The following is a 23,818-nucleotide window of genomic DNA, read 5'->3' on the forward strand; positions in this document are numbered from 1 at the left end:
CTTTCTTTTGACTGCTGGGCATCTCAAGATGAAGATCACAAACTTCCTTGCTCCGGTGTTTGCCCTCCTGGCAGCCACTGCTTGTTACCCTGTTACACAGAAAGGAAATGCCCGTAAACTACTCTTGATCTCCTTCGATGGATTCCGGTGGAATTATGACCAGGATGTTGACACTCCAAACATGGACCACTTGGTCAAAGAAGGGGTGAAAGCAGAATATGTAACTCCTCCCTTTGCGACCATGACTTCACCATCCCATTTCACAACTATCTCAGGTAAGCCCATCCCATATTCCCCAGCTATCTGGTGTTCATCCTTGGTAAAACGTCTATTCCATTTATGTATTATTTTATTCATCTAGCGATGGCGACTGTAGCAAATTTGAAAACTGTTATGTTATGTTTTTGTTTCACAACCAACCTATTGAAGGGTTAACCCAGACTCCTGGTTAACTGGCAGCAACATTCCATGGGAGGCGTGGCCTGCATGGGGTTTAAATGGAAAGGGGAACTGTTATGTCAGTTGGCGGTTGGGGGTTTTTTGTGTGGGAGCTTGGGTGGTTGTGGAGAAGGTAGATTTGAGAGTAGATGAAGTAGTGGATAGGTATTTTGTTATTTGATTACCAAGAACGTTACCTGTGAAGTTAAGTTTGTACCAATGTTGCCAGAAAGCAACCATTAAGATTCAAGCCAATAAATATCCATCTTTAAAGTGTCACATTAGTAATCGTCTATTTCATTTTCCAGCTAAGGTACCCAGGAGGTGGGGAACTCTTTTAAACTGTCAAAACTGCCTTTTAGAGGAGAAAGGTTAGTTTGTGGCTGAGAGTGCACCAAGAAAGGGGGGGGCTAAAGGAGGAGACAGGTTCTGAGTGATAATAAAGTTACCTCAGGAAGGAGGCTAGCTTTACAGTAAGGGAGTTTCTAGTGAAGGGAAACCCTTATCTGAGCGCACATAGGAACAGTCTTATTTATAGCCCCAAGTCTATATAGGTACCTGGTCACGTTTAGGCTGGAAGAGGACTCTCTTTTATTTTTGAAAACCCACAAGTGCAGAGGGTTTAAAGAAAGGCTAGAGGGATAAGTGGGAGGTTTGATTTACCTCAGAAATCCCTATTAGTGCTTTTAATAATTGAGAGGTCAGAGTTATAAGACTGAAAGTGAGAGGGACTTTCGTCACAGCGACCAACTTGGATGGCTTTCAAAGAGGGTCTGGCAAAAGGCTATCAGTTGCCACTAACCACAATGGCTATGTTCTTTCTCTGCTGTCGGAAGCTGTTGCACTCATGTCTTGCTTGCCTGCTTCCCATAGAAGCATCTGGGTGACCACTGTGAGAACAGGATGCTGGACTAGAAGAGCCACTAGGCTCTTCTTGTGTGTTTTAGCTGAGTATGTGTCAGAGACTGGGCAGAGGAGGAATGGTGGAGACTGACCCTTCCAGAGAAGAAGAAGACAGTTCAGAATTACAACAGGGGTTTGAGGGAGGTCACAGCTCAGAGGCAGATGAGGGGGGGGAGCTGGGAAATAATGGGAAAGGAAAAGAAACCACCAGGAAGGCAACAGCTGATGGACACAGTGTCTTTAGAAAACATTCCGGAGACCCTCCCTCTCCTAGAAACTGGCAAGCCTTGAAAGTAGTAGAGCAAAGGGCTCAGAAGCAAAGGGTCCTTAACCTCACCCCTAGAAGAGATTATGAATGAGGAATTGGGAGGAAAAGGGGGTGGAGAGTTACTCAGGACAATGCCTTTATTCCGAGAGGCTGCATTCCCAAGCCTCTCTCTGTGAATATTGAATAAAAGCAGATGGCAAGGACTTTTCCTTGTCTTGTCCATTCCTGACAACCTGCCGCGGGGGTTGGTTCCTCCGCCACCTGACAGTATGCCTCTGAATGCCAATTGCTGGGAATTGCAAGTTGATGAATTCCATTTGCTGGGACCAGGCAAGCAAGAGGCATTATCAGAGTTCAAGGGCACATTCCAGCCAGGCAAAAACACTCAAGGAGCGGGCAAAGCAGGGCTGCTGAGGGGTGTGACCTGGGGGGAAAGGTGTGGTTGAGAAGGGGTGTGACCTAGGTGTGAGTTCAAAGGGATAGAGAGGTCTGGAGAGTTACACTTGGCCCCCAGGCTCAAGTTCCCTAACCCTGACATAGATGCTAAAATAGGATTTTTCTTGCATTTATAGCTCACCTTTCCTCAAAGGAGCTCAAGGTGGTGTAAATTGTTCCCTCCCACATTCATTTCATCCTCACAACAACCCTGTGAGGTAGGCTAGGCTGAGAGGCAGTGACTGGCTCAAGGTCATTCAGTGAACTCGTGGCTGACTAAGCTGCTGCTGGCGAACCAGAGCAGCACACGGAAACGCTGTTTACCTTCCCACCGGAGCGGTACCTATTTATCTTGCACTTTGCTGTGCTTTCAAACTGCTAGGTTGGCAGGAGCTAAGACCGAGCAACGGGAGTTCACCCCATCATGGGGATTCGAACCGCCGACCTTCTGATTGGCAAGCGCTAGGCTCTGTGGTTTAGACCAGTGGTCCTCAACCCCCGGGCCACGGACCGCTACCGGTCTGTGGATCAATTGATACCGGGCCGCCCAAGGAACATTTAAATACAATTAAATTAAAATTATTAAATCAAAACAATCTAAATAAAATATAAACAGTCAACGTCCTCCCCTTAGTGGGCCGCGGTAAAATTATCAAATGTTGACTGGTCCGCGGTGATAAAAAGGTTGGGGAGCACTGGTTTAGACCACAGCGCCACTCGCGTCCCTCCAGTAGCACCTTACAGACCAACTAAGTTTGTTCTGGGTATTAGCTTTCATGTGCATGCACACGAAAGCTTATACCGAGAACAAACGTAGTTGGTCTCTAAGGTGCTACTGGACAATTTTTTATTTACTAGGAGATCTGTTCACAAAGCTTCACCATTCCAATGAACCAATAATGAACTGATTTCACCAATAAAACAATGCTTCTGGTATATGACTCCTGTGACTGCCTCCGAGGAAAGAATAATCTTTAAAGGGTGTGTGTATGTGTGCATGTTAACAAAAGCCCTTATCAGATACCAAGAGATAAACCTTACATAACTCAAGATAAAATCTTATCTTCAAGTTCAGGGACCAATTAAGCAACTACCTTGTAATGATCTTTCTGCTCTTCGCAAAAAGGGGGGGATGTTAAGAAAAGGGGCATCTCTTACAAAAGGGGATGGTGCCGTCGTTGCAGAGGCCCCCAATTCAACTTTGTTTTGGCTTCAGCTTTGACTGACCTTGCTGCAGTCAAACACCTTACAGAATTATCAATGGGGAAATTGTATAGTCTTCCGGAAAACTCCTTTGGGAAAGAAGTTTAAGTAGTCATCTTGTTTAATTAGTGATGTTATTACGTTATTGTTAGATGTTCCATCACAGTTGTCAGCCACCTTATAGGGCCCGTTTCCAGGACAGGAAGGTGGGTGCTTTGATTAATTAATCAGTCATTGCCAACAAATAGCTTTGAAAGCTGAGGAAAATTGATAATTCTTATTGCAAATAGATATGCTGGAAGTCAATCCTAATTAATTGAAAGCATTCAAGGCTAAAAACTTTATGTGTGGGGAGCAGTCAGTGGAGTGTGCCTACAAAGCCCAGAACCCTACCCAGATGCATGACTGTGTCTGGATTTTAACCCTGGTCCCCTGGGACCGTGTACAGCACCCTAACCACTACACAACACTGCCACTGTTCTGGCTCTTGATTCAAACCTGGCAAACATTCGCCTCTATTGCCTGTGCTGTTTGGCTGGCCGATGGCCCAATATCATGGGATGTCTATTTCCAGCTTCGATATTTGTTGCTTAGAACTTTATTCTCCGACCCAAGCTGTTGTTTTCTCTCATCCCTGCCAGATCCTGTGACTCATTCTCTGGGTAGATCATTATTTATAGTGCAGCTGAATACTATAAGCTTTGGCCTTTCGCTAAGAAGTCTATCGCTCAGCAGTTAATTTAGCAGAGGCAGTGCCCTGTGCCCACAAGGAATCTGAACTCTCACTTCCCTCTGCTGATTTCTGCCAAGACTGGTCCCAGGCTTCTCTCCCCACCACCACCACCACCACCACCACTTTCTTCATGCTCCTCTCTCTCAGTTTTTAGCCTTTTCTGTTATTTCAGACAGAGCCTCTCTGTTCAAAGCCCAAATCAAGGGTGCCTGCTTACTCATCTCCAAAAAATAAAGAGTGCATCGCTAGGGATAGAGAGTGGCATATAGAGTTGAGCATGCTAATCTGTGAGAGAAGGGGAGCCCTGTTGGATCAGACCAAAGGCCCACCTAGTCCAGCATCCTCTTCTCACAGTGGCCAATCAGATTCCTCCAGGAAGCCCACAGGCAAGAGCTGTAACAGAAGAAGAGTCCTACTAGATCTGACCAATGGCCCATCAAGGCCACCATCCTGTTCTCACAGTGGCCACTCAGATGTCCCCATGAGAAACCCAGAAGCAGGACCCAAGCACAAAAGCAACTCTCACCTCCTGTGACTTCCAGCAGCTGGTATTCAGAAGCATTACTGCTTCCAACCATGAAAGCAGAACATAGCCTTAGTGGCTGGTAGCCATTGATAGCTTCTCCTCCATGAATTTGTCTGATTCTCTTTTAAAGCCATCCAAATTGGTGGCCATCGTGACACAGAAATCACACACACACACACACATACACACACACACCCCTCCTGCTCTCTATTCTTATAGTTCTTTATTATTAAATAAGGCATGGTCCTGAAAGTCCTACCAGTAGGGGGACTGTCCTCTGAGGTACTTTCCAATACCGTCTATAAAGTAGATCGCATGACCACCCAGGTCTGAACTCAAGGCAGGCAGCCGTGGTTCCAGGGAGAGTATCCTTGGAAGTTGCCTTTCTCCATGAAGAGGAGAGCCCAGGAAGTCATGGCTGAAAGCACCCATCCTATGGTCTTAAAAGAAGTAACCAAGTGATGGCCAATCTGCCTTATACATGTATATTGATATTTCCAGGAAACTTCCATGATTATGATATGAAAGACTGATTACACAGGGATAACAGAAGAGCACAGGAAGCTGCCTTGGTAGTCAGACCATTGGTCCCTCTAGCTCAGTATTGTCTACTCACTGACTGGCAGCAGCTCTCCAGGGCTTCAGGCAGGAGTCTTCCCTTATCATATCTGGAGATGCTGGAAACTGAACCTGGGACTTTCTGCCTGCAGGGCAGACGTTCCACCCTTGAGGTTTAAAACTCAGAAACAGAAATGTTTCTTATATATATATATATATATATATATATATATATATATTGCTATGTTCAACACAGCTCTAAAAATCTGTAATGCAATTACATGTTTATATGGACTCATTATTTACTGGGAATTAATTAAAACAGACAAGCAGATATGCTTATATGCTTACAAGCCACCCAACAGGTTTTAATTAATATTCCTCATTAAGAAGAACTTCCCGTAAAGTAAATACATTACTCAGATAATGATTTAATTAGTATCTGAATGTGATTGGTTAAAAAAGATTATCTTCGCCAGAAATTCATTCTAGGATGCAATATAGTGTGGACTAATAAAGTGTAGAAGTGGTGAAATGTTCAGAGCTTGAAGTCTCTCTCACTGGCTCAGTATCAGAAATTGTATTCAAGATGGCAGCAGAGCAGATAGGTCTAGAACAGAGCAGAAGATAGGTCTAGAAGTGAGTGAAGTATCATACTACTGCAGAAGTGGGGGAAATGCTATCAGGAGCCCAAGTGACCTAAGTGGGGCAGTGAGTCCACAGTCACAACAGAAGACCCATCTTTCTTACCACGTTTCATCCTTTTTCTTTTCCAAACCTAGGCCGCTGGATCGAAGACCATGGCGTCATCCACAATATGATGTTCAACACGGAGACTCTGAGAAAGTATGGCCACAAAGAAACACAGAACAAGACCGAATGGTGGGACAATGGAGTTCTGCCGCTGTGGATCACAGCTCAAAACCAGGTACTGGATCCAGAGCAAGGATTATATTTCTATAATGAATTGTCTGAGGGTATCCTTGAGTTTCTCCGGATCAAGGGTTGCATTTTCACGGGGAAGGCTGTTAGTGGCAGCTAGTCATGGGAGCTATGCTCTGCCTCCATCATCAGAGGCATTAATGCTTCTCAATATGAGCTGCTAGAAACCACAGGAGGGGAGAGGACTCTTGTGCTCAGGTCCTGAGGGTATCCCACAGGCATATGACTGTGTGAACAAGAATTTGGACCAGATAGGCTTTTGACCTGATCCAGCAGGCTTGTCATAATTTCATGTGATGAACAAGTGGATGCAGATGCAGACTGAAGGAAGATCAAGGTTAAATCAGCAAAGCCGTTTATTATGATGGATGGCCAGGGGCAATCAAAGGGTAACCGGCACCCAGTGCGGGTGTTTGGAGCGGGGCAAACCGCCCAGTGTCACATGCGCATGCGCCTTACCGGTACATACAGCACAGGCGTGACAGCGTGACGTGAAGTACATGTGCATGCGCTGTACGTAGCAGCATCGCACATGCTCCACCAGGCAGTTTGCCAACAGCACCGCGGCGGGATCCTCTGCTCACAACGGCAGCATAGGGGTTCTCTGCTTGCGATTGCAGATGTGGCAGAGGGATCCTCCACACATGGCTGCAGTGGCGCAATGGCTGCAGGGCGCAAAGGGCAGCGAGGTGAGTCTCCCATGGGGTGCCTTCTTGTCACCCCCTCAGAGATGGCACCCAGGGCGGACCACCTCCCTTCCTCTGCCACTGTGGATGGTGTTCACACCTTTCTACAAAGATAAACCCCAGGATCTGCAAGCAGCACGACTGAATCAGCATCGTTGTGATGTGTCTTTGTTTTTTAATGAAAAACTCTTGTGTTGCTTATCCTATAAGAAGAACCTGTACATACAGATGGCCTCAAAGAATCTTTATGTGGCTTTATGGTCAGAATACCAGTTGCTTCTGAATACTAGTTGCTGGAAATCACAGGAGGGAAGAGTGATCGTGTGCTCAGGCATTAGGGTGGCAACTGTGAGAACAGGATCCTGGGCTAGATAGGCCACTGGCCTGATCCACCATGTTATGTTCCTATGAACTGAATTTCTCTCCCATCTCTACTCTCAGTTTTTTGGCCAATTTCTTATGTCTGACACAGCTGAGCTCCGTATTTCCTTTTTTGCTTACCACCTGAATCCCTCCTCTTCTTCGCTGCTGAGCTTGTCAACACTTGTACAGAAAGTACACTTAATTCTGGGCAAATCCAGCTTTCCAGAACCATCTCTCATCATTCAGTTGTCCAAAGGATTGTCATTTCTTCTTAATCACATGAACGGCGACTAGGCAATGCCCCTTTTAGGAATCCCAAGAGGTTACAGCCTGCTGATACCGCTGAAGATCAGCAAAGCCATTGACCTTATGTAGCATCACCTACATCATTTTCAGAGAAATGTTGACTCCGCATGTGATTTGGACAAAACTGGGTTGGTTGGGTTTTTCTCTATCTCTCTTTATAGCATGATTAATCATCAAGATACCAGTCCGTCCCACTCTGCTCCAATTTGGGCGTGTTTCTGTGGAGATAAATGTGTTAACCTCTAGCCAAGTCTAATGGTTTTTCTTTGACAGAATCCATGTTGCCAGGATTCCATGGGAAACACCGGAGAAGAAATAGGCTGGTGTAGACACATGTAACGAAGGGCTAAGTTAACCCAAAGAGGGTGGTCCATTAGGGTAAATGTGCCACATCCTTCAGCCTTCAGCCAGTCCCCAACTGCCTGTCTTCTTTCTTAACTTACAACTAGTCATGTAGTGGCCAAATCAGAAGTGCAGAGTTCTTTCATGATAGTCACAGTCGCAACAGAGGCAGCCTCTTCCACTGTCAAATAGCACTTGCCATTAGGATGCTGTTTTGTGGTTTGCCAGGTGCCAAAATGTATCTGGCCCTGATGACTGTGGAAATCTGATTCACCACTCTGAGAACACGATGCAGAACTAGATGGGTTACTGGCCTGATCCAGGCAGGTAGTTCTTATGTTCCTAAACCTACACAGAGAGAGTAAAGAGCCCAGGTTTAGTTGCCAGAATTTCCTGACCAGGTATTATTTACCTCTTGATCGACTGGTTGGTTGGTTGATAAGTTCAGAGGGAGACAATGAAATGGCTGGACATCCCTTAGTCCGTTGAAAGCCCATGTACTGAATGCTTTGGAAAAGACAAAATGTGTCTTGAATTTGGGATTTGGTCTCAGCAAACGTCACTCTAGAAACTCAGAGATTAAACATAATACATCTAATTTCTTTCTTTCTTTCTTTTGAAAATGCATTGATATATGAGAGCCTTGAAGTATTTCTCCAAAGATATGTTACGCTGTTTAGCAGAAGACTAAATAGAATGTCAAGAGAAACAGTGACCTTGTAAATCCCCAGCCAAACAATATAACTCCCTTTCTTTTCTTTTTCTGTATTTCCACTACTTCCACTCTTTCTCTTAGCGAAGGAAAATGTAGCTACAGTTTCTTTGCCCTCGCATGGGGGGGGGGGAGAGAAGAGTGATGCTAATTCAAATGACACATGGAACAGGAATTTTAAAGAGCTTGTGCAGCTAAAGGTTAAATCTAGCTTATGTCAAATTGAAAGCAGCCTTCAAAGTGAAAAGCAGGAGCAACCAAAATTACAAAGCACTTTAGTTTAAGCAAAGGGTACGATCAGGAAAGGGGGTGGGTGGAAACAGCCCCGCAAACCTGCCAGCTGCCTCAATTCACAACTTTGAGGAATAATAAGAATGTCTGTGACGCTTTGCAATAAAAGAAAGGAGCAATATTAACAGAAAATAACACTCCCAGTAAAACTGGTAATAATCGCAATTTTATAGCTGCTAGTAAAGTTGATTATGTTAATAAAATGGGGAGGCAAGAACAGTAAATACCCTCTTGTTTCTACATAATTATATTTTTATTGAGCTTTATTAAATTGTTTTGTTGGAAATAAGAACAGGAGGAATTCCCCTGCTGGGTTTTGACTCAATGTGAATTCAGCTACTTGGGTTAAAAAGATCTGCAGCCAGACGTCAAAGCTCTCCAAGGTACAATTCTGGGGATAAAGAGAGGGGGAGACAGCATAGTCACTGCCCTCCATTGGGCCTGTTTATGCATATACGTTGGAGGGAGATGAGCCTCAGACTCCAGGCTTCTCTAGTTCGCACTCAGAACTCTCCCCTAGGAGATGGTCCCTCACCAGCCACACCCTTTTCCCCATGTCAAACCCCTCACCAACCCTGATTCACACCCTCTTGATTCGCCGGCTGGAAAACATCATTGAACTCTGGTAATGCTTCTGGCTTGTCTGCATGGAGGACAGAGATATATGAGGAAATTAACATTTGTTGCTCCACCCACTTTTGCATGTGGCCCCCAGAAGCTTCCCTAGATGGGAATGTGGCCCTCTAGCAGAAAAGGGTGCCCCGTCCTAATTTAGATGTATGTACACCCCAGTACCTGAAACTCCTAAGCCATTCTATGCAGTGATAGTTGGGGTCAAGGGATAAACTTATCTCAGGACTCTGCCAGTCCTGGTAATGCATGGGTAGCAAGTTTGCAGATAAAGCTCCTTGTGCATGGAAATTTAGCACATCAGCCTAGACTTCACTTTGCCATGGTGTTTTAATTTATACAGGGAAAGTATAGATTGTAAGCTCTTTGGGGACGGAGATCTGTCTGTTCCCCGCCCCCCAGGTCCTGTAACTCTGTAATGCTCAATGTAATCCCACAACACCCGGAGGGACAACCTTCAATGCTATGGCATTTACTTCTGAGTAGAAATGTGTAGGGTTGCATTTTGAGATGACAATCGTGTTCGCATTTAGCTGGAATTAGCCTTCATTGTGCAGAGTGGGACTTACTTCTGACTAAACATACTCAGGATTGCACTGTGAAACTACGAAAGTGTGAAACTGGTATCCCAAAGTGTGCCAAATATCACAATGGAGATTCCGACGTTACAAGCTGGACTCTATCCTTAGTACCTTGACGGTATTGCGAACTCAGATTGATCTTTTCATTCCTTGGCAGGATTTGCCTGTTTTCGTGAAGTTGGGTTTTAAATCAGCTTTGACCTTTTCTCAGCCCCAAAACGGCATATTAAATGTCAGTAAGAACATTATGATAAGCATAATATTGATAATAATAATAATCTGGCTGGTACTACTCTGAAATTAATTGAATTCATAAAATTACTCTGTATAATTTATGGCAGAGGTTACCTCTGATTTGACAGGCATTTCATATGTGGAGGAGATTTCTACCTTATGATGTAATCCTAGACGTGTGTTTTTCTTAATATATATATAATTTTTATTATTTTCATTAATAAAACAGAAACATAAAAAATAACAACATTATGATAGCCATTCAAAAGCATTTGCTCTGCCGAGCGCGTGACTTCCCTCCCTCCCTTCAACCGGTTTCCAATTTCCTAAAAAATTGTATATGCATTTCTGCTGTCAGTTTCTGTCCTTCAATACATATCAAATCCTTCTATTATCCATGTTCAGATACTATTTTTATATTGTGTTGCAGGATTTATGTCAATCCTGCTAGTGTCTTCACATTTTTGCAATGGTCTCTCAAGTACTCAATAAATTTACTCCAATCTCGCTGGAATTTCTGGTCGCCTTGGTTCCGGATCCTCACAGTCTGTTTGGCTAGCTCCGCACAGTCCATCATCTTCATCTGCCACTCCTCAATTATTGGTAATTCTTGTGATTTCCACCTTTGGGCTAACAAAATTCTTGCTGCAGTGGTGGCATACATATAGTCTTTGGTCTACTTTTGCAATCTTTTCTCCCATCAGCACAAGCAAAAACGCTTCCGGTTTCGGGGGGAAGGTATATTCTAACATCTTTTTTAGTTCATTATAGACCATTTCCCGAAAAGTTTTCAGCTTATCACAAGTCCACCACATATGGTAAAAGTCTCCATCCTTTTCATTGCATTTCCAACATAATTTATTTTTCATCCTATACATTTTGGCTAGTTTTACTGGGGTCAAATATCACCTATACATCACTTTCATTACATTTTCTTTCAAGGCCATAGATGCTGTAAATTTTAAATTCTGATTCCATAATTTTGACCAAGATTCATGCTGGATATTATGCCCAAAGTCTATAGCCCATTTTGTCATTACTTCTTTCACCTCTTCGTCTTTAGTATGCCATTCTAACAAAAAGTTATACATCTTTGACAACAGTTTAGCTTTACCCTCCAGCAGTTCAGTTTGAAATTTAGATTTCTTACTTTCAAATCCGCAATTCCTTTTGTCAGCACTAAATATATCATTTACTTGGTAATATTGCAACCAACCAGTAAACATTTCCCCTATCTGTTCATATGGTTTGAATTTCCACCCTTTCTCTGTTTCTATCAACATTTCACCATAGGTGGCCCATTTCTCTTCCATATTTAATTTTTTAACAGTCAGTGCTTCTATTGGAGATAGCCACCAAGGTGTTTTCCGTTCTAACAGATTTTTATATCTATCCCATACTTCATAAATTGATTTTCTTATTATGAGCTTTAGAAATCCTTTGTGGACTTTTACTTTATTGTACCACAAATACAAATGCCACCCAAATCTGTTATCATAACCTTCTAAATCCAATAAATCTATATTCTCTAATGTTATCCACTCTTTCAACCAACACAAGCAGGGCACCTCATAGTAGAGCTTCAAATCTAGCAAGGAGAACCCACCTCTTTCTTTTTTGTCTACTAATAATTTAACATTTATCCTTTGGTTTTTTTCCCTTGCCAGATGAATCTCGATAGAATCTTTTGCCAATCCTTACATTGTCTTGTTCCTTTAATTATCGGTATCATTTGAAAAGGAAATAACATCTTGAGTAGAGCATTCATCTTTAAAGCGGATATTCTGCCCCACAATGACATATTTAATCTGTTCCATATTTCTAAATCTCTTTTAATTTCTCTCCATGTTGAAATATAATTGTCATTAAACAAATTAATATTTTGGGGAGTTAACCAAATTCCTAAATATTTAGCTTTTTTCACCGCCATAATTCCAAGTTCCTGTTGCAACTCATCTATTTTTCCTTTATTCATATTTTTCACCAACATTTTTGTCTTTCCTTTATGCAACTTAAAACCTGCCAACCACCCAAATTCTTCCATTTTTCCCAGTGCTTCCCTTACACTGGTTTGTGGCTCTTCTAATGTTAGGACCAAATCATCGCTTACTGTATACTCTTTTATACCGATTCTTATACCTTTCACGGTTGTAGATTCCCTCAGGTTTTTTGTCAACACTTCGAGGACAGTAATGAATAATAGTGGAGACAACGGATATCCCTGTCTTGTTCCTTTAAATCCTATACGTGTTTAAGCAGAAATCCCATTGAGCTCAATGAGGCCTACGTGAATGTCCATCACTGTCCTTACCGCAAGAGTCCAATTTAAAAAACAAAAAGTGGAATTGTTACACCAGAGCACTTTAATTCACTATAATTGTGTGAATCTAAATTTACAGTATTGCAGCTGAATCCCTTCCACAAAACACTGATAGTCTAGAGGTGGCATTTGCGCTAACAAACCGGGGAAAATCTTCAATAAACAGAGTCTGGAAGCAGCTTCAGAGTGTGTTGAAGTATGTTTGCATTCAGGTTGCAACAATGAAGAGAGGTACTAGGCTTGATTTTTCTTGTCCTTAAGAATATCCCCTGAACTCCCTGTTTTTTAATTTTAAAAACCCTCATTTTTTTTCTCCACTAGGGGAAAAAAACAGCTTCATTTCACTATCCCGGTGGAGGTGCCAATTACAGTGGCCAGGGGGTCCAAAGGAGTTTGGTTGAGTCCTTTACTCACCCTGACAGCAACGAGACGGAGTGGAGGGAAAACATTGATATTGTCATGAAATGGTTCGCCGAGGAAGATTTTGATTTTGTCACACTTTATTATGGGGAACCTGACAAGGTGGGGCACTTGGTTGGCCCAGAGACTGAAGACAGGAAATCGATCATCCGACAGATTGACCGGACCATCGGTTACCTCCTTAAAGCAATTGAAGAACACGGCTTGAATGAGAACCTCAATGTCATCATCACGTCCGATCATGGCATGACCACGGTCAAAAAGAAACCGGAAGTTAGTGAGATCATGCTGGCCAACTACATTAAATTCAGAGACCTTGTGAAATTTGACATTGTAGACTATGGTGGCTTTGGCATGATACTCCCCAAACCGGGTAAAGAAGAGGAAATCTATCAGGCATTGAAAAATGCCCACCCTCATCTCAAAGTGTATAAAAAGGGAGAGTTTCCTGAGCATTTCCATTATGCTCAACATGAACGAGTTTTGCCAATCCTGCTTTATGGAGATTCTGGTTACAGTGTCAATGGGGTAAGTTCATTATGAAATCATGGCTTCTGCATACCAATTGCTGGGGGTCCTAAGAGAGGAGAGGTGCTATTGCACTCAGATCCTGGCTATGCCTTCCCACTGGGGTATCCAGATGTCCACTCTGAGAACAGGATGCTGGACTAGATGGGCCCCTGGCCTGATCCAACAGGGGTCTCCTTATGTGGTTTCCAGTCAATGCAATAATACTTTTCAAAGTAAAATGCCATATTAACATTTAACAATAACAATAACAACAATAATAAATTATTTATTATTACTACTACTACTACTACTACCCTGCCCATCCAGCTGAGTTTGCCCAGATGTCTTCTAAAAGTTTATTTCCTTGGCATCTGATGACAGGGCATTCCACAGGGCAGGCGCCACTACCAAGAAGGCCCTCTGCCTGTTTCCCTGTAACCTCACATCTCGCAGTGAGGGAACCGCCAGAAGGCTCTCGGCGCTGGACCTCAGTGTCCGGGCAGAGCGATGGGGGTGGAGATGCTCCTTCAGGTATACTAGGCCGAGGCCGTTTGGGGCTTTAAAGGTCAGCACAAACACTTTGAATTGTGCTCGGAAATGTACTGGGAGCCAATGTAGGTCTTTCAGGACCAGTGTTATATGATATCGGCGGCCACTCCCTGTCACCAGTCTCGCTGCCGCATTCTCGATTAGTTGTAGTTTCCAGGTCACCTTCAAAGCTAGCCCCACATAGAGTGCATTGCAGTAGTCCAAGTGGGAGATAACTAGAGCATGCACCACTCTGGCTAGACAGTCTGCGGGCAGGTAGGGTCTCAGCCTGCGTACCAGATGGAGCTGGTAGACAGCCGCCCTGGTCACAGAATTAACCTGCGCCTCCATGGACAGCTGTGAGTCCAAAATGACTCCCAAGCTGCGCACCTGCTCCTTCAGGGGCACAGTTGCCCCATTCGGGACCAGGGAGTCCCCCGCCCCCACCCACCCCCTGTCCCCCAAAAACTGTACTTCTGTCTTGTCAGGATTCAACCTCAATCTGTTAGCCGTTATCCATCCTCCAACCGCCATAATTCAGGGGTCCTCCAAGTGTTGTGGAACTAAGTGTTTTTATATATGAACTTGGTTTGTTGTATGTTTTTGTTCCTGGTGTTTTATTGTTCTATCCCTCTAAGATGGTTCATAGGAAATGATTCACAAATGGAAGGGAATGAGGAAATAAACGGCAGCACCCATCATACCTGGCCCATGCAGGCAGCCCAAAGTAATCCTGGACAGAAGCTTTAAATGTCAAGAGGCAGAGATTTCCATCCCGTCTTGTGTTCATTCCACTTAGCACTGTTAACCTTCTGCTGCACTTCGGCTTCAACTAAAACCTACATCCCACTATTCACTGTGGCCGAAACTATTTCAATTTCAGTGGAAGGGAAACATCAGATGCAACATAAAGAAAAAATATATTATTTAACATAAAGACTATGGGCTAAAAGAAAAGAAAAAAACAATAGTAAATACTGCTCATATTTGAATGTGCAATTTCCATTCCTGAATATGCAAATCGTAGCAATTTATGCTCCCATTTCAGTTTCTGATGGAATTCTCCCTATGCAAAATACACACTCCACTGGCTGTGATCTTAAATGTTTGCTATTCAGAATAATGGTTAAAAAATCAAAACATCGTAAAGACTAGCACAGCTTTTGTGGGGAATTGACAGTAAGTGCACAACATGACTTTTTACTCTCACTTTCGCCTTGGGATCTTTTTCTTCTGGTTGTGCCCCCATGTGGCAAACTCTCAGGCATGCTGGAGAGCCAAGAAATTCCAAAGATCTGCAAAGCTGACTGCTTGGCAAAGCTCACATGGGTGTGCATCCTATGGAAATGTTTCCATTGCAAAATGGTGTGCTCCACTGAGCTTGTCATATCCAAAATGAGCATAGAACCTAAAAAAAATATTCAGAAAAAGTACATAGTATGGCCCTCCGTGTATGGAAGGGGTGAGGAGGGGGAAGAGATGCATCTCTATTTTAAAAACTCCCTGCTAGCATGTCAAGGAGGTGGCCAGCCTATAGAAGAGGAGATGGGACTCCAGGGTCTCTCCTTTCTCAGCTGTCACTTGGCAGGAGACCCTGAGCCTGCAGCAGAGGGAGGAAGGGAAGGGAAGCAGGTCCATTCCCCACTCAGCTGAGAGTTCATCAATGTTTGCTTTCTCCTCTCCTTGCATGCCCCCATCCACCCACATTCTGATTAGTCCTTGCAAGAACTCTGTAATTAAGAATTAGTGCCCGACTTTGCTTTTTCCTCCTCTCTCCCCATCCCTTTGCCATTTATGTTGTACCTTTTAGATTGCGAGTCATTATTTATATTTGTAAGCTGCTTGGAGGCAGAAATGCTTCTGAATCCCAGTCGCTGGAATCCATAAGAGGAGAGACTGCTCTTGAGCTCTGGCCCTGCCTGCCCTCAGTGGGGCATCTGGGTGGTCACTGCGAGAATAAGATTATGGACTAGACTAAGCATTGGCCTGATCCAGCAGGCTCTAATTGTGCTCTGCAGGCCTCTTTTTTTCAGCTGAAGAGCAGGGTGAAAATCGTTATCAATAAAGAGCCATTTCCCCAAACAAGCTAGTTTTCGGTTTTCATACAGTTGCCCAGCTGCGGTCTCAAGCAGTGCAATCTGAGCAGGACACTTCCACAAGCTATTTCTAAACATGTACTGATCTTTAGACCAAGTTAACACATTCCATGCCTCCTGAAGCATGAAAGACCTCTTCACACATCATACTTCTTCTTTTTTTAGGTGTACGTCTGATGTTTTCGTAGCATAAGGCTAGAATTGTAAACCACGGATGTGATCTTGGTGCCCAGTTTCGAGTGGAGCAATAGTGACATATAGTGGCTGATGCACCAAGTCCTAAGGCTTCTAACATTTGGCAGGCAGTGATGAGAACTGAGAGGTTATAAGAGGTCATGCATCTATCCATCTATCTATTCCTTGCACACAGCATTCCCTCTTGAGTGACATGTTTGCAGAGGGTTACCCATGGCATGCTCATGGCGCATTGTTAGATCTAGAGTTAATATTAATACATTTTTCCTGTTACAGTATTCAAAGGGCTTACAATGAAAACCAATAAAAATACAGTATAAAACACTCAAAGTGCATATTTTCAATACTGTATTACAATCATAGGCTCCAGCTGCTGCTGCTATTGCTATTATACAGTTTCTGGGGCTGTTTTGCAGATCCCCTAAAGAATCCATCCAAAGGATAAGCTTCCTTTTGGCAGCTGCCTTGGGTAGTGCTGTGTTTAAAAAACCCACCCTGTGTGCCCCCCCCCCACAAACTGTTCATCCAGTCAGCAGAGCACGAGGCTCTTAATCTTAGGGTTGTGGGTTCAAGCCCCACATTGGGCATAAGATTCCTGCACTGCAGCGGGTTGGGCTAGATTGACCCTGATGATCCCTTCCAACTCTGTGATTCTATGGTTCTGTTAATGAGAACAGGGGGCAAATTATACTAGTCCTGGAGCTGATCTAGCTTATTTCTCTCCCTTTGAAATCAATGGGAAGAAAAAGCCCCCCCCTCCAAAAAAAAAACAAAATTAGAGAAAGGGTGTGGGAGAATTGGAAGAAAAATGTCTATTCCACCACCAGCACCTTCTGCTCAAACACAGCAGGGTTTAGGAAAAGGCAGATTGTCCACTTTCACTTCTCCCTCCACTTCCCAAACCGACTTTATGATTGCTGTGTAGTATATGCTGCTATCCATCGTTACAGCTTGTGGTTACAAATTCCATAATTTAATTCTGTGTTGCTTAGCTATGCACCCAGATGGAATCGTTAAGGAAGCACTTTCCTCCAGAAACCTAAGAGCACTTCACACACGCAATAAATGTAAGTGCACAAACCATTGGAAATGTGCATACGTTCTCTTTTCAGAGGTTCATCCTCTACGTCAACAAAGGCGACCATGGATTTGACAACGAAGACATGGATATGAAGACCATCTTCAGAGCTTTTGGTCCAGATTTCAAGAAGGGCTATTTAGCGGAACCCTTTGACACCATCCACATTTACCCGTTGATGTGTGAGCTCCTGGGAGTCCATCCCGAACCCAACAATGGCTCTTTGGCATTCACTCGCAACATGCTCCATTCAGCACCATCCAGGAACATCCTTATTCCCATCCTTGTAGGAGGCATCCTGGGAGTCCTGCTTCTTCTGATACCCGTCTTCATAGTGTCCTGCAGGGCTATTCAACGTCAGAAGGGGTAAGCCGTCTTTCCTTCTTTGTTCCCTAGTTCTGGAATGGCATGTTGTGGAAGGAGGAAGCAGGGGTAAAGAAGGCCAGTGTTGGCACCTGGCACCCTCAGGCAGTTGACAGGATCCATCCGCACAGGAAAATAACTTATTTGGAGTCAGACCATGGGGTCCACTATTGTCCACAATGACTGACAGCAACTCTTTGGGAGTTCAGGCAACGGACATTCTCAACTCTGTCTGGAGGTGCCAGGTATTGAACCTGGGACCTTCTGCATGCAAAACAGATGATCTACCACTGAGCTATGGCCATCTGCCCTTTGAGGAAGGGTCACAGCTCAGTGGTATAGCTTGTGTTTTGCATGACGAAAGTCCCATATTCAATCCCCAGCATCTCCCAGTTGGGGTGGCAACTTGAAATCCTCTACTTTAAATCCAGGAGAACCTCTGCCAGTCAAAGGTGCAAAGGTAAGAATCACATAAATTGCCCTGCCCACTTTTGGCTCTGGCCCCACCCACCACTGAGGCAATGTGTCCCTCAGGCCGAAAAAGGGTCTTTCCGCTCATAATATACTACATAAGACAAAGGACAGGAGTGTTCTTATTCCTGAGAGGCAGATCAGCAAATGCCAGCTAGCAAGCCGTTCACTGCAAATCCTGTTTTATTCACTCCTGTAAGAAATAAATATTAAAAAAATCTGCATCTTCACAAATCACATCCGCACTCTGAAACCACAATAAAACACCAGCATGCTCTTTTCCCGGTCATAATTTTGTCATGTTTCACTCACACATTGATTATTCTGCAATGAAATATCAATGCAAGCCTTATTAAACTCTATGAAAACATCCTAGTAAACAACATGTATCTGTATAAAACTTTCACGTGGATTCAATCAGCCGGCAATTATGAGGGCCATTTATTTCATTTATTTATTTATTTTTGCTTGCGACACCATAAAACATCTCTCGTGCAATTTTCATTTCGCCTTCTAAATGACTGGGGCCCGTAAAGAGACATCTGCACTGCAAACTATGGCACAGTCAAAACTCAGGTCCTCAATTGTCACGTCGCAAAATGCAACCCGCATTCAGAGAATGCAGCGAAAAACACAGCAAGTTCCTCCTTTGCCTGCTTCGTTACCCCACCCCACCCCCACTTGCACAGACGCAGCGCTGAAACAATACTGTACAAAAGATCAGAGACGCCTAACTGCAGGGCTAGGGATCCTTCTTCAGGCTGAGGGCCACATTACCTTTTAGGCAACCTTCTGGGGGCCAGACACCAGTGTTGGGCAGGGCCAGAGGCAAAAGTGAGTGGAACGATGAAGGCTAATCTTGCCTTTGTACAGAAGCTGAGCCAAGGATAAGGAAGGTTCTTCGAGGATAAGGCTATCCATGGCTACTAGCGAGGATGGCTATGCTCTGCCTCCATGATCAGAGTGGTCCAAGTACCACTTGCTGAAAACCGCAGGAGGGGAGAGGGCTCTTGTGCTTGGATCCTGCTTCAAGATTCCCCACCAGTATCTGCCCAGCCACTGTAAGAACAGAATGCTGGATTAGATGCGCCACTGGCCTGATTCAAAGGCTCTTTTTATGTTCCTAGGCTATTTTCTACACACATCCATCCAGAAAAGCACTGCGACAAACATTGAGCTAGATAGACCAGTGGTCTGATTTAGCGTAAGGCAGCTCCCTATGTTCCAGGCACCAATCAAACAAAGACCCACTGGGCTTCAGCAAGGGGGTAGCCTCTTCAGACCAGGCATCCCCAAACTGCAGCCCTCCAGATGTTTTGGCCTACAACTCCCATGATCCCTAGCTAAGAGGATCAGTGGTCAAGGATGATGGGAATTGCAGTCCAAAACACCTGGAGGGCCGAAGTTTGGGGATGCCTGCTTCAGACCACACTGAGAGCTTTGCCTGCCAGATAGCTATGTCCATACATTCATCCAAGATGCGCAGGTGAGTGGGAGCCAGTGGGGCACAACAGAGCCACCCTGCCAACTCGGCATCACTGCAGCTTATTTGGATGCAATAAGGTGGCAGCAGGGACAGAACTCTATGGATGCACCCTCAGTGCCTCCATGCAGCCCACTGGCCCCCCAAAGTTGATGGGCATTGCCATTCAAATGATGTGCATGTGCCGTGTCATGTGATCGATTATGAGGGGCAGGGCTTACCTGGGCCCCCCTAATATTTTATTCAAGTTGGCACCCCTGCTCTTTGCCACCCAGGTATTATTAATTATATACCACCTCCACCTCCCCACTGGCAAGGAGTTCAAGGTGGTGTACATGGTTCTCCCCTCCCCATTTTATCCTCACAACAACCCTGTGAGGTAGGCTAGGCAGAGAGACAGTGACTGGCCCAAGGTCACCCAGTAAGCTTCATAGCTGAGAAGGGATTCAAACTCAAGTCTCCCAGGTCATGGTTCAACAAGAAACAACAAGCCTTTGCATCTTGAGAAAGAAACGCTTGTGGTCAGCCCTGAACAGTCCACATTAAAAGGCATGTGCTTTTAGCTGGAATACTTCCTGCCTTCCTGAGTGTGCCAGGATCCGACCAAGACTACAGCTAGTTGCCATCTCATTAAATAATGATATTCCACTACTCCCTAACTTGAAATATATCTCCAGTTGCGGGTTCTTTTCTTTTTCTTTCTCTCCCTTTGCATAGAAACCATTTCCAATCCCTAATTAACAATAGCATAGCAGATGTTTCATTAAGCATATCATCTATCTCTGGATAAAAAGCATCTAGAAAACGACTCCGGCAATCTGTTAGAAGCCAGAACGCTCTACGTAAACAGCGGCAAAACGCGTCCATTCAAAACGCATTTTCAAAGATTGCACATATGTTTTTTTGCTGGTTTTGTGGGCTGTGAAATGGGAAAGCAATCAGCTTTTTGTGAACAGCTTTGCCAGAGCAGAGGAATAGAAAGTCACTTAAAAACAAACAAACCAATTTTGTCAATTGTTATGCTTCTAGCTCAGGTATAAAAATCTATTACCTAGTACTAGTTACAGGTAGGTAGCCGTGTTGGTCTGAGTCGAAACAAAATAAAAAAATTCCTTCAGTAGCACCTTAAAGACCAACTAAGACCAAAATAAAAACTTAGTTGGTCTTTAAAGTGCTACTGAAGGATTTATTTTATTTTATTACCTAGTACTGTTGCTCATTACCCCAATATCCAAGCAGCGAGAGATTCTGGGGGTCCCAGCATGTACCCAGGGTTCGATTTCCTTAGAATGACGGTCAATAGAGACTGCAATGTCTTTGGGATATATGCCTTTATGTACACCTATAAACAACCTGAACATAGGATGGAGGGGCTCACAGCATTAACACTGCAACATCTTGCTTCCCCATGAGGTTTCCAGAGAAAGTGTGCTCCGCAGCATGCCACTGGTGCCATAATAGCACATGAATTGATACAAAGCCACCCATACTGCATTCTGCTTTATTAATTGCACTGTGCTGCTTCCCCAGTGTCACCTCATTATCATCATTGTCCAACAAAAGCTGGACAAAACAAACAAACAAACCACCAGAACATTTGGTGTATAAAAGGTTGTGGGATTTCACCAGGAGGCATGCATTGATTGGAATCCAAGCAGTATGTCTGCCCCAAAACTTTTGCAGGTGCAAATAGTATTAAAAGCAGGATGCATAGAACTACCCCAATACCATGAGCACAAATAATCAAGAATGCACAATAAAAAGAGATGTCTGGATGGGGCTGCAGCAAGCAGTAAAAAGTTTCAGGTCCCACTCGCAGTTCTGTCTTTGTTGTGCCCCTAGAGGAATCTTACCTGCTCTGAGCTGTTAAGAGGTTCTGCGTCACCTTAAAACGACAGTTCTCAAATTTAGATGTGTAAAGAAACGCTCCCCTCCAAAGGCAAGTTTATTTCAAATTCTATTTGAATACCAAAAACTCTCTCCAAATCATATCTGATTTTTATCTCTCTTTCTCCAAACGCTCCCATCCATTACAGGAAGAAAGATGAGCACCCCGAACAAATGATAAAGACAGCGCTGCCGTCAACTGGCTTATGATTACTCACTTTCATGTTCAAAGAAGGCACTCTTGGAATGACGTTGTCCAAGGCTTAGGTTGCACACCCTGCAGAATGAGATGCTCATGAGGTGTTAAGAGAGTCTTCTGAGAGGTTGAATGGACTGTACCATGTCAAACCACAGCAGGGCAGCAGAGGCTGGTCCATACACTGCCCCACCCTCACTTTCCATCAGCCCCCACCTGCCCTGCTTTCTTACTTACAGCCAGTTCAGGGGTGGTGGCCCTGGCTGTCATCTCCATCATCCTTAGCCTCAGTGGTGCCCTTGTAGACTTAGTTGGGGGGGATGGGCACAAAACAAGCATTAGTTGACTCTGTCTATCATTGGTTTTGGCACAAGGTGATCTGGCAAGGTGGACAGGGTGGCAGGAAACCCCCATTTGCCTTTCAGGGGGGCACAAGGAATTGCAACATCAGTTCTCCCAGAGAAGCAGCCTGATTCCACATGCTTGACCAGAAACAGGAGCAGCGGAACCACCATCTCAGTGACTCAATGCTCCAAAGTGATATTCTTTTGCTACAGAGTTGACCTCATACCCACCAACATTTTGCTGCTGAAAACATAGGGGTGCACCTACAAATGCCTCCCCCCAAGTTATCTGCACAGGCTCCAGGGGTGTTGTTAGGGGCTGGCCCAGAAATCTTTGGCACTGGTCCCCAGAACCGCTTGCCTCCCCCCCTTTTTTTAGTAGCCATACATTTTTTGCTTACTGAGCAGCTGGGTGAAGTGAGATCTCAGCCACTGGGGAAGGGCTTTGGCTCAGTGGGAGAGCACCTGCTTTGCCTGCCGAAGGCACCATGTTCAATCCAAGACCAAAATGTGTGTTTCTATATAAAGGGCTGATTTAACAAGGGAACATAGGGAGGTGTCATCTGCACCCACATTGTTGTATTAATATTTAAGTGCACCCCACAATAAGGGATGTCTTGCTGCCTCTTGGAATAAAACAGATATGCAAATCAGTATGCAGTGCTTTTTTCCCCTTAAAAAATGTTTAGGGGTACTCTCATTTCCCTACTCATATTGAAATACTGCCCCTCAATGAGGCCAAGCTTAGATTCACAATATGTTTAGGGGTAGTGATGTATGGAAGTGAGAGCTGGACAATGAAGAAGGCTGATCGCCGAAGAATTGATGCTTTTGAATTATGGTGCTGGAGGAGACTCTTGAGAGTCCCATGGACTGCAAGATCAAACCTATCCATTCCTAAGGAAATCAGCCCTGAGTGCTCACTGGAAGGACAGATCCTGAAGCTCATGAGAAGAGAAGACTCCCTGGAAAAGACCCTGGTGTTGGGTCTTTGGCCAACCTCATGAGAAGAGAAGACTCCCTGGAAAAGACCCTGATGTTGGGAAAGATGGAGGGCACAAGGAGAAGGGGACGACAGAGGACGAGATGGTTGGACAGTGTTCTCGAAGCTACCGTACTAACATGAGTTTGACCAAACTGCGGGAGGCAGCGGAAGACAGGAGTGCCTGGCGTGCTATGGTCCATGGGGTCACGAAGAGTCGGACATGACTGAACGACTAAACAACAACATGTTTAGGGGTATGCGTACCCCTGATGCATACCCACTGGAAAAAAAGCGCTGTCAGTATGTTTGTTTGTTTGTTTGTATGTATGCATGTACTTTATCTATTGCATTTAGTTCATTTGCACCCTGCTCTTCAGCCAAAAATGTCCCCAGAGTGGCTTACATACAACCCATTAAAACAAAGTAGTCCCTGCCTGCAGGCTTACAATCTAAAACACACAACACACAAGGGGAAATGGGACATGAAGCGAAGAAGAAAGCAAACTCATAAACAGTCTGTTGTTTCAACACACCAATTGAGCGCTATCAACTGGTTGCTCACTTTGACAGCAGTGGTGAAAGCAAATATTTGCATCAAGTCAGCAATGGGAGAGAAATTCTCATTAGTTCACATTTCACATCAAACCTGCCTAATCTGCACTACCCAATGCAATAAGCGAACCAAAACATGGCAAGCTTATGAAACTTACACTTCTTTGATTTTTGCGATGCAGTTGTCCAACAAACCATATGCACATTCTGGGTGGGTGGGTGTGCATAAAATGCATATA

General features: G+C 44.3%; 1 protein-coding gene across 1 annotated transcript; it reads left to right on the top strand.

Annotated features, from left to right (window-relative positions):
• Positions 1–23,174, top strand: LOC118093271 (ectonucleotide pyrophosphatase/phosphodiesterase family member 7-like). Its single transcript, XM_035132257.2, has 5 exons — positions 1–275; positions 5,847–5,992; positions 12,793–13,419; positions 17,333–17,664; positions 21,652–23,174. Exons 1-5 carry the CDS (start codon positions 29–31, stop codon positions 21,710–21,712), a joined length of 1,413 nt encoding a protein of 470 aa, XP_034988148.2. The 5' UTR covers positions 1–28; the 3' UTR covers positions 21,713–23,174.
• The last annotated feature ends 644 nt before the right edge of the window (positions 23,175–23,818 follow it).

Source organism: Zootoca vivipara, chromosome 14 (assembly GCF_963506605.1).
Source record: "Zootoca vivipara chromosome 14, rZooViv1.1, whole genome shotgun sequence".
Classification (NCBI taxonomy): Eukaryota; Metazoa; Chordata; class Lepidosauria; order Squamata; family Lacertidae; genus Zootoca; species Zootoca vivipara.